The following is a 14,301-nucleotide window of genomic DNA, read 5'->3' as shown; positions in this document are numbered from 1 at the left end:
ACACACAGAGAGAGTATCCAGGGCAGGAAGAGAAGTGGGGGTGGGGGAAGTATTCCATCTGCTCCCCTTTCACCACACCTAATTAACTGTTGAAAGACTCCAGTCCCTTTTTCCTGAATTTATTGTCCGTCCTAATGAGCCATCAGCCCCAAGGTTGCCTCAAGTCATTAACCCTGTCCTCAAAGGAAATGGGGGATTACTTGCTTTAAAAGACATCGGGTTGACATGAGGTGCCTGGGCTAAATGACAGGTGGACTTCAGAATCATGTGTCAATGAAGTAAATAAGACTCAAGTGTAACATGATCTGAGATTACTAGTCCAGTCCTGTTTTTTAAACTTTCCACTGCATTCTGGGATTTATAGTCCTTGCTGCTTCCACTGACAATTAGCACTGCAGATAATGGGGTACATAAGGAGAAAGACATGTCAAAAAGCCTGCACTGGTTCAGTCTCCCTCCTAGAGTCAGATCAATCTAAGGTTCAGATAATTGTTTGCCTGACTTTAATCTCATAATGCTCTCCTAGCTCCCAACGGCTCAGGCAATGATAGCATCTATGGATTTACAGGTCATTATTTTAAAAAGATCCCTGGATGTAAATAGCAGCTTTAATATGTGTAAATTACAGACAGCTGCCATTTATACTTGGGGAACCACACATGTTTAAACAGCAAGGGGGCATGATCAGGCATGGAGAGAGAATGCTTTATGTGGCCAATATTGGCACATATGTTGATATAAAACATTTTAGGTGGCTTCTACACCTGCTCCAAGGCATGCAGAAGTGTAGACTTGAAAGGGCCAAGGTTACCCCCCCCGAACATATCCCTGACATCAATGACACCCCCCTCAAGAGGGATTCCTCACCCAATCACTCCTGAAGCATTAACAACTCTCCTGATACCACAATCCCCACCCAATCACCCCATGTGTCATCAACAACACTCCCCTCTATGAGAGCGCCCCTACCATCGTCCCTCCTCCATTATGCCAACTTCAAACCCAACTCTGGCCTTAATGATGTCCCTAGGGCACTGGGCTTTGCTAATTTTCAAGCGAGGTATGTTTTGAGTCCAAAAAGGGGTGAAAGAGAGCCAAGAAATGCCGTGACACCAATAATACTTCTCTATATTCATTCCTACCAGAAAACCTGGCCTTGGTCACATATGCAGAACACAGATAAACCCTAATATACACATACAAAACCCCAACATGCTAGACTGCATGCAGTTCAACACTAGAGAAATAGAACCTTGGAATCCCTCCTGCCGTTATTCATGGGGGTGGGGGTTCTGAAGGGTGCTTTCAGCAGGAGGGCTTGGGATATCTCCTGCTGGTATTCACAGAGGGTTCGGGGGTGCGTCTTCGGCAAGAGGGCTTGGGATCCCTCCTGCTGGCAATCGCAGTTTTGTCGGGAGAAGTTGCCGGCAGCAGGGCTTGGGATCCCTCCTGCCAGTTCACGCCAGTTCAGGGAGGGGGGATCTCTCCTGCCGCGATCAGTGGCCCCTATTCAGAACTTACACCTGTTTTGACTTGGTCTAAGTCAAAACATATAAGTTCTGACGGCAATCTCATTAAACTTTTGGTTATACTTGCAGTACAACTAAGTTTAGGTCGGCCCACCTCCCGCCCTTTCCCCTCCTCCAAACTCTTTTTGATTTAGGCGTTCAGAGGAAGGGTAAAGGCTTAAGCTGGTTTTAGATACGTCTAAAACCAACTTTGATTATCGGTACTTGGACGAACTGTCTTTTTGATCGTCCAAGTATCATTTTAGGCCACTTTTTAAACGTTTTTTAAAAAATGATGAGCCCATTATAGTTTATTTAAAAAAAAGAAATTGATCATTTTTTAACACTGGCAGATGCTTATTAAATTCCAATTACCCCTAATCCAACTAGAAAATTGTTTACTTTGAAGCAGGAGCTTTATCAACAAGAAAATTTTCCAAATGTATTGGATCAAGAAAAACATAACAATTTTTTTTACATGAAACAAAACATTTACATGGAAACTTTAGACAAAAGGATCCACCAATTGCCAAAACTTTTGGTTTAAGCGAAAGGAAGTTCCATCTATGTAATTGTGTTGATCTAGCAACATCCGGAAATATTGAAATTGTTTGTCCATAAAATGGTACATTTTTCTTTTAGAAAAAAGTTCTCAGTACCAAGATTTTTTGTTCTATTCTTTTAAATGAAACTAACAAAGTAACCCTTTTAAGAATATTCTACTGAGAGGATTCCAAAAACTTAGTCAAATCTAAATTGTCTGGGGAATTCAAATTATCAAATTCACCTTCAAGTTTCTCTAATATTGCACCTCTTGGGAGATAATATACATTTGAAATTTCCTCTTCCTTTATGGATAGTTCTAATACCTCTCGGAAATAAACTTTAAGAAATTCTTTGGGAGATAGTAAATGAATAATAGGAAAATTAATGATTCTCAGATTCAAATTCCTAGAAGCATTTTCCAAAGATTCCATTCGTAAGTGAATCATCAAGCTATCTTTGGCATTCATAGCCAAAGTTGTCTGATGACTTACCAATTGAGTTTCCACTTTATCTAGTTTATCTTGCACAGTTTATCTTCACTTCTTGTTCCTGAAATTTAACAACTGTTTGTTCAGTAAATTGACTGAAATGTTGAAGATTATCATTTAAATTCTTATCCTCATTAACAATGGCTACAAAAATATCTATCAAAGAGAAATTGTCCACTTTAGATAGAACAGAATCATCTAAATGATGGCTAACAAATTTAACTGGAGTAAGTACCTGAAAGCTAGACAAAGTTCCAGCAGGTTGTAAGGAATTAAATGCAGCATTATGATTAGCAGAAACAACTTCTGGTAATGATGTAGTACTGGAAATCATCTCAGAATCTTGCTGCTTATTAGATTTTGTAGGTAACGGTTGGGGAGGGAAGAGGTAGGTCCCCCAGAGGAAAGAGAAGGATCTGATGATGGTGATAGAACCGGAGATCTCAAGTCCATGTTCAAAAGTCTCAGATCTTGAAGATGGAAATCCAAGGTCCACACAACTGTCACTGGGGCCAAATTCTTCTTTCCAACTTTTTGTTTCCCCATATTCTTGCAGGGTCCCAGCTCTTATGTGCTCCAAAGGGGCTCCCAAGGGGCCGGATTTGCCACTTTGGTCACATCCTTTCGGTCACATGCCCACAGGAGCGCGCCCACAGTCGCGTTCTGCAGTATGGCTTCCCTTTTATGGTGAAAAAACAGGGGCTTTTAACAGCTGATTTCAGCCTCCCTCGGGTACCCAGTACAGCGCCTGTTGGTAGAAAAGCTTAGCATTTCCAGATGACTCCATACATCCGTATATTAATTTTCCATAAATCTTTTAAGGACATTTCCTGCATATTTTCTTCAGTCTTCTAGACCGTCTGTAATTGCAACTGTAATTTGAGGCATTTTTAAATAAGAGATAGCCAGATCGGTCTGAGACTCTGAGGCTTCCAAAGAAGCACTAGGACCAACTTTGGGTCCCAGCTCTGCAGGAAACTCAGGAGGGAAAGGAGGAGTTTGATCAGGAGAGCTAAATGAGGCAACTGAAATCTGTTCTTTGCCTGAGAAGTGTTTACCTCATCGGATGTCAGGTGTCGGTCCATTGCGCCTACAAAAACTGGGGTAGAGACTTTGGTTTTTCTTTTGAGCTTCCCCATTAGGAAACACTAACCTCATTAAGTCATCAATCAAGTAACAGCCAAATGAAGAAAACGCAAATATTCAATGAACCTCGCTCCACTCATCTCCAATTGGCTCCAAGGGGCCTAGCGTGCTCCTTAGGGCACGCCCTATGGCCACATGCTTTTGGCCATGCGCCATAGGAGCGTCAGCGTTGTATGTCTGATGGTTAGGGCTGCAATGATGTCAGAAGTGCCTTTCTCAGTGCCTGCCCGATTCACGGCACTTGAAAGATAGCTAAAATGCTACAAGAAGACAGGGAGACTAACAGTAGTTCCAGAAAATAGACCGTCTCTCCATCACCAGATGCCTTCAGGTATGCACTTCTCCCCTCCCCCTCCCCCATGTACCTTTTTAAATACTTCAGTTCTTCACTGACACTGAGCAGCAACTCATATATACTGCTGCAGTGGCCCCAGAGTCTTCCCTATAACACAACTTCCTGTTTCCTCTTAAATCAGACTAATCAGAGGGAAGGCTCTAGGACCAGAAAAAGCTGAGAGTACACCATTAGGATAAGCGGGGGCAGAGATAGCTGAGAGTGTGTCACACCGGGACAGATCAAGCTTGAGGGTTGTGACAATCCTGCATCCCAAAGTCTTGTCACAGAGAAATGTGGGAGGAATTACAAGCCCCGATGCAGAAGGGCTGACCAAGTCAGAGCTCGGGGGTGTAGATCAGCTGACTATCCTATGGACAGTGAAGAAATGGAAGTAGAACAGGAAAGCTGTGACTTCCCTGATACTGTCCAGAAACCAGGCAGTAAAGTTTTACCTCGCTGTTTGCCAGGTGCTGGAAAGCAGAAAGCAGCACAGCAGGGTGCCTTGAGAGCAATTCAAGCTGAGGGAAGGAAACTCACCCCCCTGCAGCTAAAGGGGAGTGGTTTCTTCTCCCAGCTTAAACAGAGGCTCTGTAATGAGCTTAGCAAGGCAGCAGGAACGTGGCAGCAAGGAACCAGCCGATTCCCTGGGGCAGGAGCAGTGCAGGAACCAGAATCTCAGCATGAAGCTGAACTAGCTTGGAAGCAGCCAGAGCTACTTGCTAAAAGGGACTGGGACATGAAGGAGGAACAGGTTGGAAATAGAGAATGACACGGTGGCAGTTACCCGCGGCTAGCCGCGTTTAGCCGCAGGTAACCCGCCGAAACGGGGAAGAAAAAATAGTTGCCTCTGCGACTGCTCCTTCCATTGATAATCACCTTGACGCCGGGCAGTTTGCAGAATAGTCTCTTTGACTCCATAAGAGGTCAGGCAGATCACAATGTCTCTGGGGAGATTTCCCTGCACCCAGCCCAATGCCCGATGCACTCTTTCAATTTGCACTGCAGGACCACCGAACAAATCCTCACAAATATCCTGAGCTACCTTGCACACATCCCGATAAGTATCAGTCTCTGGCATACCACTCAGCCGCAAATTATACTGACATGTGCGGTTTTCTAAGTCCTCCATCTTCTCCCACAGATCGATTCTGTCTTTCTGAAGGGCCGCCACTGCACCTTGGGTATCAATTAAATCCTCCGCCACCACAACCACTCTCGTCTCCAATTCCTCCTGCCAGTGAGTGATATCATGCAAGTCCTGTTTGATGTCCAGCACCGCCTGTTTAATATCCATATGGATAGACAGGATATCCTCCCGAAGACTCACCAGCATGTCCGCAAACCCTCCCGACTCAGGCGGGTCCCGTGCTCCTCTGACTCCCTCCACCTCCGATACCTGCGCTGCAGTCGGGTCCGCCACCATCTTGGAGACACTCGGGGAAGCGTGCTGTTTGTCGATTCCCGGCCCCGACTTGCCTGGCGCTGTTCTAGAGGGGTAGCAGCTGCCATAACACCCCACACTGGGAGTGAGAAAAAGGGGCAAAGCGAGCCAAAATCACCTCGCAATCATACAATTATACCGCAGCCCCCACAGAGCCTCAGCCTCTCGCGGCCTGCCATATCGGTGACATCACTTCCTCTCTTGATATTAAGTTTAATATGTTGTTTTGATTTATTTTAGGAAAACGATCCTTGATGAAGTGTTAAATATGCGAAACGTCAAATCCGAGTTCCCCCATTCATTATAACTAAGATAAGTAAAAGTTTTTGAATAATTTATTTGAATATAGCACTTTAAGGCACTTCTAAGCACTTTAAAAGATTACACTTTAAACATGTACGCTAACATCAATATTTGATATATAAGAGGACCGGTGAGGAGGCAACACGTCAAGATAACCGCTGTGATAAACATTTGAGCGGCAAGTTGTGTTTCTGAGGTCCAGAAAGCTTAAGAAGAACAGTAAGAACTAAAATTACAAATTCAATTGATATTATTACTTGGGATTAAAGGAATTTATGAGGTATATGTGATCCCAAGTTAGACTGGTATTCTAAGGATAAAACATCTAATTGGGACTTTTTGAGTTTTCAGCGGGAATTGTTACGTTTGGAATGCTTGGTCTCTTCTTTACGACGACGGTATGGTCACACTCATGCGCTATCGGATAAGGCTCAGTTGTTAGAGGCTCAATGCGTACTAAATACCCTTTTACATCAGCAGGCTAATAAATCTATGGCACATTACAAATTTCACCTTTTTCGTTTTGCTAATAAAGGCAGCAAACTCTTGGCTAAATTGGTGAAGCAACAACGGGGAAGTACCTGTATCGCTACATTGCTGGATGAGAGGAATAACGTTGTGAATTCAAATACTGACATTAATAAGGTTCTCAGTTCTTTCTAAAAAAAATATATATTCCCGACCTCATGATCCTTTGTTGGCTGGTGAGATGTATCTTTCGGGTCATACTCTCCGGGCTCTTTCAGTTTCGTCCAGAGTAAAACTGGATGCTTTTCAACTGATGACATTGAATGGGCCATTCAAACTAGTGTCTTGGGGAGTCACCGTGTCTTGATGGGCTGAGAAGTGAATTTTATAAGATCTTGGCTGCTGTGTTTAATGAATCTGTAGAAGCTAACAGACTCCCTAGACGCTTAAATGTAGCACCAATTATTGTCTTGTTGAAGCCGGGCAAAGAGCTGAATAAGCCTGAATCATATAGACTGATTTTGCTATTAAATTTCAAGGTGAAACTTTTTGTGAAGGTCTTGGCTAATCTCTTGGCCACAGAACTTCCTGGTCTTATTTCGGATCAGCAAGTTGGCTTTATGAAGGGCCGATCTGTTTCAAAGAACATGCACCGAATTTTAGCAGCTCTGGAGAGGGCGGCCCAGGACCAACTACCTTCTCTGGTAGTAAGTTTTGATGCTGAGAAGGCCTTTGACCAAGCAGATTGGGGTTTCTTATTCTATGTTTTAAGGACATTTGGACTGGGACCCTGGTTCATTCGGGCTATCAGTACCCTTTACAAAGATCCTCAGGCGCAAGTGTGGGTGAATGATGTTCTTTCGGATTTATTCCTGATTTGCAGAGGTAGACACCAGGGGTGTCCTCTATTGCCCTTGTTATTTACTGTATACTGACCTTGGAGTCTCTTATTAGAGAAATCCAGGACAATCAGGAGATACAGAGGATGGTAGTGGGAGCCCATCATTTTAAAGTTGCGGCCTTCGCGGATGATATATTGGTCTATTTGACTGAGCCCAAGGTCTCTTCGCCTATCCTCTTGGATAGCTTTCGGGAGTATGGGGACTTTTTGGGCTTTCGGCTCAACTATTTGAAGTCGGAGGCCCTGGAATTTCCAGAGTCCTTGCGTGAAGAATGGGGATCCACATTCCCACTGCGATAGGCACAAAATTATTTTCGCTATCTAGGCATCCAGCTGCCTGTTGACGTTAAAGTCTCTGTATAGACTGAATACAGCTAAATTGCTGGATGAGACTAAGATACTCTTGAGACGCTGGAGGAATCTTCCTATCTCGTTGATGGGGCGCATACACCTTTTTCGTATGCTCATTTTTCCTAAGTGGCTCTATCTTTTGCAGACACTGCTGCTATTCCTGCTTAAAAAGGATATTGTTTCTTTATAATGTCACTGGGGTACTAATAGTTAAATATTAGTGGAAGTCAGAAAAATATTAGAGTTCAAATAAAATAAAATAAGATTTGTAAAGATAAGAAAAAACAAAGTATTTTCATACAAGTGTTTGAAAGACTGTAAAGACATTTATTTATTTATTTATTTATTTACTTTTGTAATCAAACTTGGAGCGTAACCAGAACTAATAAAGTTGCAACGACTGAAAAATATACTTTGGTTCATCACTAGAGGGCGCAACTCTCTTCTTGAAGAACTCTATACCTCTGAGTGACTTTCAAACGTGACGGTTGCAATCCTGAAGTTTGGTTACCAATTTGAAAAAGATGAAGAAAAATAAAAAGGATATTGAGCATCTCTGTAGGCTAATTATTTCCTTTTGTTGGGGGGGGGGGCGGGAGGAAAAGCAAGTATTTCTTGGGCTTCTAGTACTTTTCTATAGCTACTTCAAAGCATGTTTGTTTGTTTGTATCTACCAGTTGAGAGGGACAATATGCAATCTTTATTCTGCTCTTCTCTTAAAGGCTCCTAGCTTACTTTTGCCATTTTTGTTACTTCTCTATGTGGCTGTGCTCACATCTCTATTTTGATGGTACACTTCAAAGATACTTTACTTTCCCCCCAAAACAGTCAGGTGGTACATACATATTTCATTTATTTCTACATATCTCTTCAAAAGATGCTTAAGTTGAAGCCCAAAGGAGTGTCTAATAGAGCTGAATTTAAAACCAATGTTTGGACAAGTTTCTGGAAAACAGATCCATAATTTCTAGCCAGACAGACCTTGTATATCTCCATGTTTTATGTCAAATATCAATATGAAGCAGACTTTCCTATTGGAACCTGCTATTCTAAGACTAGCCACTGTTGTTAATAGGATCCTAGGCTTGGTAGGTAATCACTTGTCTCACCCAGTGCTTATATTCTTATTATCTAAGCCAAAGCTTTATCACTCAGGCTGCAAAAAATATGTTTTTCTAGATTTTTAAGTTATTTTATACCTAATTGTGACCCACCCTATTGCATAGATGAATACAAACACAACCAGGTACACCAGGAAATTCTTTTTCACTGAAAGGGTGGTTGATCGCTGAAATAGTCTTCCACTTCAGGTTATTGAGGCCAGCAGCGTGCCTGATTTTAAGGCCAAATGGGATAGACACGTGGGATCTATTCACAGACAAAGGTAGGGGAGGGTCATTGGGGTGGGCAGACTAGATGGGCCATGGCCCTTATCTGCCGTCTATTTCTATGTTTCTATTGGTAATTAAGGGCTCCTTTTACTAAGGTGTGCTAGCATTTTTAGCGCACGCTTCATTGCTGCGCACGCTAACCCCGTGCTACGCGCCAAAAACTAACGCCAGCTCAATGGAGGCGTTAGCGTCTAGTGCGTGTGGCATTGCAGCGTGCGCTAAAACCACTGGCGCAGCTCAGTAAAAGGAGCCCTAAGTGTTCCATCCTGCATGGTGGCTAGTTATATTTGTTATCCTGGCAGGATATCGATCTGGCCCACATCAGTCCAGTTCTGCTTTTGCCCCACCTCATGCAAGATGTTGTAGTTCTGATTTCTATAAGAAAGGCAGAATGCGTGCAATGGGACCATACTTGGACTGGATGACATGACAACCCTATTTGGCTCACTGTCATCTAGAGGAGCTAGATGCAGTCTTGGTTTACCCCCCACCCCCCGGTGCATCTATGACTTTATATGTGTAGCTTTTCTTGGAGGAACTTTGGGTTATATATTTACACACATTCATGATACCTGAATACACCCAGAAGTCTTACCTGGATAGAAGTCTTTGGATTTGGAGAGTTTAATGGTGGCACCTGTCTCCTTCTGGAGCTGGACAATGGTCTGCCCACCCTTGCCAATGATGGATCCAGCCGCATAGCTGGGAATTAACACCTTCAGGAAATATTCACCTTCCTCTGTGGAAGAAAGGAAAACTTGCCATCAGTGACAGTACAACCAAGAGCCACTATAGCAAAGAGATCAGATTGGTCCATGAGAGCATTAGGACAAGCTGGTATAGCTAATGTTTTACCACATTTGTAGGCACAAAAAAAAATAATTCTGATTTACTTGTGGCTTGGAGGAAGACCGGATTTCATTTATCAAGCCCTAATTTCTGTTTGTTAGGCCAGTCAGGGTTGGAGATGCTGCTTCACTGAAAAAGTGGTGGACACCGGGAATTATATACCAACAAGAGGCAAGACCAACTAAACCAGTGAAAGAATTCAAGCCTGTTTAGAACATAGTCTAAGCCAGCAGATGAGGACCATCAAACGTATCCAATATGTCTTTCCTCATCTCCCTCTCTGCATTAGTATCCCTCACTCAGAGAATCTTTGTGCTTGTCTCATGCTTTCTTAAATTCTAATGCTGTTCTTTTCTCCATTACTTTCACGGGAGAGGGGGGATTCCATGCAATGGTCACTCTTTCTTTGAATAAATATTTCATTAGATTACTCCTGAGTCTACCCTCACCCATCATCCCTTGCTCTACACCTTCCTTGCCCTTGCTTGCCCTGTATTGGTAGCATGGATTATTGCTACAACTTGGGTTTTGGCCAGGTACTAGTGATCTGGATTGGCCACTGTGAGAACGGGCTACTGGGCTTGATGGACCATTGGTCTGACCCAGTAAGGCTATTCTTATGTTCTTACAAGACGCATGCAACGCTGCACAGAGTCACAAAGAAGGAGAAAAAGTCCATGCTCGAAAGAGCTTACAATCTAAACAGGCAAGACAGACAAACAGGATGTCATGGATACAGTTACGGGGAAGGGTTAATCTGCTGGCTGGTTTGGAGGGCAGAGGGGAGTACAGGACAATCAAGCCATTGTGACATCACTGATGAGGTTGGCTCTTATTGGTGGAATGAGGCATTATGACATCACAGTCTCAGCTCTGTTTCCCAAAGACTGAAACTCTTCACACTACTACTATGAATTATTTCTATAGCGCTACCAGACGTAAGCAGCACTGTACAGAGTCACAAAGAAGACAGTCCCTGCTCCAAAAAGGTTACAATCTAAACAGGCAAGACAGACAAACAGGATGTCATGGATACAGTTAAGGGGAATGGTTAATCAGCTGGCTGGGTTGGAGGGCAGAGAAGTAGGGTTAAGGAGTGAAGGCTATATCAAAAAGGTGGGTTTACTGCTTTTAAACAAGGGAAGGAGCTTGATGGACAAACTTGGGTACTTTATTCCAGGCCTAGGGGGCAGCTAGATGAAAGGAGTAATTTTTGATAATAAACTTAATTATCATGATCACATTAGTAGTATTGTTAAAACTACCTTCTATAGGTTGCGGAAAATTCGATCTATTTCTAAATTTCTCTGTCCCAAAGCACTTAATATTCTTATCCACTCTCTGGTGATGTCTAAAATCGATTATTGCAATTCATTATTTACAGGAATTGCTTTACAAGAAATTAAACGATTACAAATTATTCAAAATGCTTCTATTAAATTAATAACAAAATCTAAAAAATTTGATCATGTGACACCACTCCTTAAAAAGGCTCATTGGCTCCCAGTCATTCATAGAATTACGCATAAATTATGTACAATTATTTTTAAAACATTAGAAAATAAGACTCCAGCATTTTTATTTAGGTTGCTTATCCCATATTCAGTTAAAAGAACTTTACGATCTAGTGAACGGAACCTTTTATCAATTCCTTCACTAAAAATTATTAGTACAAGAAGACAATTTATCTTTTCATGTACAGCTCCCCAGATTTGGAATGCGCTTCCCATGTTTTTACGGGAGGAGAAGGTATTTGGGAAATTTAAAAGCGAATTAAAAACCTTTTTATTTAAAGATGCATTTGCTACTTAATTAAATTTTATTACAAAGTGTTATTTTATTTTTTATTTCTTTTTTTCTCTTCCCAGTTTCCTTTTGTATTTACCATGTATGTCCTTTCTTTACTATAAAAATGGATTTCATCCCCTCTTTCCTTTTGTTTATATTATAATTAATTAAGTGTATGTAATGTTTTTGTCTCCTTATGTATGCATATTTTATTGTACATCGCTTAGAAATCAGATTAAGCGATTGAACAAATCAATTAATAAACTTGAAACTTAAACTTAAACTTGAAAGGAACGAAGTCTGGAATTGGCAGTGAAGAAGAAGGGTACAGCTAAGAGCGACTTATCTGAGGAATGGGGTTCTCTGGGATGTGTATAAGGAGAGAGAAGTGAGGAAAGATATTGAGAGGCAGCAGAATGAACACACTTGTGGGTCAGCAATAAGATCTTGAACTGTATGCGATGGCAGATAGGGAGCTAATGAAGTGACTTAAGGAGAGGGGTGACATGAGCATAGCGAGGTTGGAAGAAGATGAGTTGTGCAGCAGAGTTTTGCACAGATTGCAAGGGGGGAGAGGCAACACTGCGGGATACCAGTTAGAAATAGATTGTAGTAATCTAAGCGTGAGGAAATAGAAGTAGTGGGACCGTTGGGAAATAGCGATCATAATATAATCAAGTTCAAGGTTGAGGTAGGAGTACCGAAAGGAAAGAGAACCATAGCGACAACTTTTAACTTCAGGAAAGGAAACTATGAAGCAATGAGGGAAAAGGTAAGGAAGAAACTTAAGAACACTTCCAAAAAATGGCAAACGGTAAATCATGCCTGGTCTTTCTTCAAGGACATGGTGAGCGAGGCACAAAATCTGTATATCCCCAGATTCAGAAAGGGGTGTAAAGAGAGTCGAACAAAAGACCCGGTGTGGATAACCAAAATAGTGAAGGAAGTGATAGGCAATAAGAAAAATTCATTCAAGAAATGGAAAAAGGACAAAATTGAGGGGAACTGGAAAAAGCACAGGAAGTATCAAAAAGAATGTCACCCTGTGGTTCGAAAAGCCAAAAGGGAGTATGAAGAGAGTTTGCAAGGGAAGTACGAAATTTCAAACCATTCTTTAGATATGTTAAAGGGAAGCAGCTGGCTAGAGAGGAGGTGGGACCGCTGGACGACGGAGACAGGAAGGGAGTGGTGAAGGAGGAGAAGGTAGTGGCAGAAAGGCTTAACATGTTCTTCTCGTCTGTATTTACAAACGAGGACAGGTCCAACATACCGGAACCTGAGCAATTCTTCAATGGAAGTTAAGAAGAAAAATTAACATCCATGGAAGTGAGCCTTGAGGATGTGCGCAGGCAGATAGAAAAACTAAAAACTGACAAATCCCCGGGTCCGGACGGCATACATCCAAGGGTTCTGAAGGAATTAAAGGAGGAGATAGCAGAACTACTGCAGCAAATTTGCAACTTATCCCTGAAAACAGGCGTGATCCCAGAGGATTGGAAGATAGCCAACGTTACGCCCATCTTTAAAAAGGGATGAAGAGGTGACCCGGGAAACTACAGGCCGGTGAGCCTGACCTTGGTTCCGGGGAAAATGGCAGAAGCACTGATAAAAGAAAACATCGATGAACATTTTGAAAGAAACGAGCTTCTGATAACCAGCCAACATGGTTTCTGCAAGGGGAGATCATGCCTAACGAACTTATTGCACTTCTTCGAAGGAATTAACAAATGAATGGACAAAGGAGACCCCATAGACATCATATATCTAGATTTCCAAAAAGCCTTTGACAAGGTGCCCCATGGGGCGGAAGGAGACGTACATAGATGGATCAGAAACTGGTTGGAGGGTAGAAAACAGAGGGTAGGAGTGAAGGGCCACTACTCAGACTGGAGGCGGGTCACGAGTGGTGTCCCGCAGGGCTCGGTGCTCGGGCCACTGCTATTTAATATCTTCATAAATGATCTAGAAACAGGGACGAAGTGTGAGATAATAAAATTTGCGGACGACACCAAACTATTTAATGGAGCTCGGACTAAAGAGGACTGCAAAGAATTGCAAAGGGACTTTAACAAACTAGGAGAATGGGCGACGAGATGGCAGATGAAGTTCAATGTTGAGAAATGTAAAGTATTACATGTGGGAAGCAGAAACCCGAGGTACAATTATACGATGGGAGGGATATTATTGAATAAGAGTACCCAGGAAAGGGACTTGGGGATAATGGTGGACATGACAATGAAGCCGACGGCACAGTGCACAGCGGCCGCTAAGAGAGCGAATAGAATGCTAGGTGTAATCAAGAAGGGTATTACAGCCAGAACAAAAGAAGTTATCCAGCTGTTGTATCGGGCGATGGTGCGCCCGCATTTGGAGTACTGCGTCCAATATTGGTCGCCGTACCTTAAGAAGGATATGGCATTAATCGAGAGGGTTCAGAGGAGAGCGACACGTCTGATAAAAGGTATGGAAAACCTGTCATACGCTGAGAGATTGGAGAAACTGGGTCTCTTTTCCCTGGAGAAGAGGAGACTTAGAGGGGATATGATAGAGACTTACAAGATCATGAAGGGCATAGAGAGAGTGGAGAGGAACAGATTCTTCAAACTTTCGAAAAATAAAAGATGATAGGGGACAGATTCAAAACGAATACTAGGAAGTTCTTTTTTACCCAACATGTGGTGAACACCTGGAATGTGCTTCCAGAGGACGTAATAGGGCAGAGTACGGTACTGGGGTTTAAGAAAGGATTGGACAATTTCCTACTGGAAAAGGGGATAGAGGGGT

General features: G+C 42.5%; 1 protein-coding gene across 1 annotated transcript in view; it reads right to left on the bottom strand.

Moving 5' to 3' along the window:
- Positions 1-14,301, bottom strand: part of NOVA2 (NOVA alternative splicing regulator 2) — a 110,479-nt gene that overhangs the window by 39,540 nt on the left and 56,638 nt on the right. The window contains exon 2 of the mRNA XM_033956112.1: positions 9,476-9,619. Coding sequence (XP_033812003.1) covers positions 9,476-9,619 — 144 coding nt within the window. The remainder of the gene's footprint in view (positions 1-9,475; positions 9,620-14,301) is intronic.

This window comes from Geotrypetes seraphini, chromosome 8 (genome assembly GCF_902459505.1).
Source record: "Geotrypetes seraphini chromosome 8, aGeoSer1.1, whole genome shotgun sequence".
In the NCBI taxonomy this organism is placed as follows: Eukaryota; Metazoa; Chordata; class Amphibia; order Gymnophiona; family Dermophiidae; genus Geotrypetes; species Geotrypetes seraphini.
Note: the sequence above shows the minus strand (reverse complement) of the source record. Positions and strands in the feature narration are given on the sequence as shown.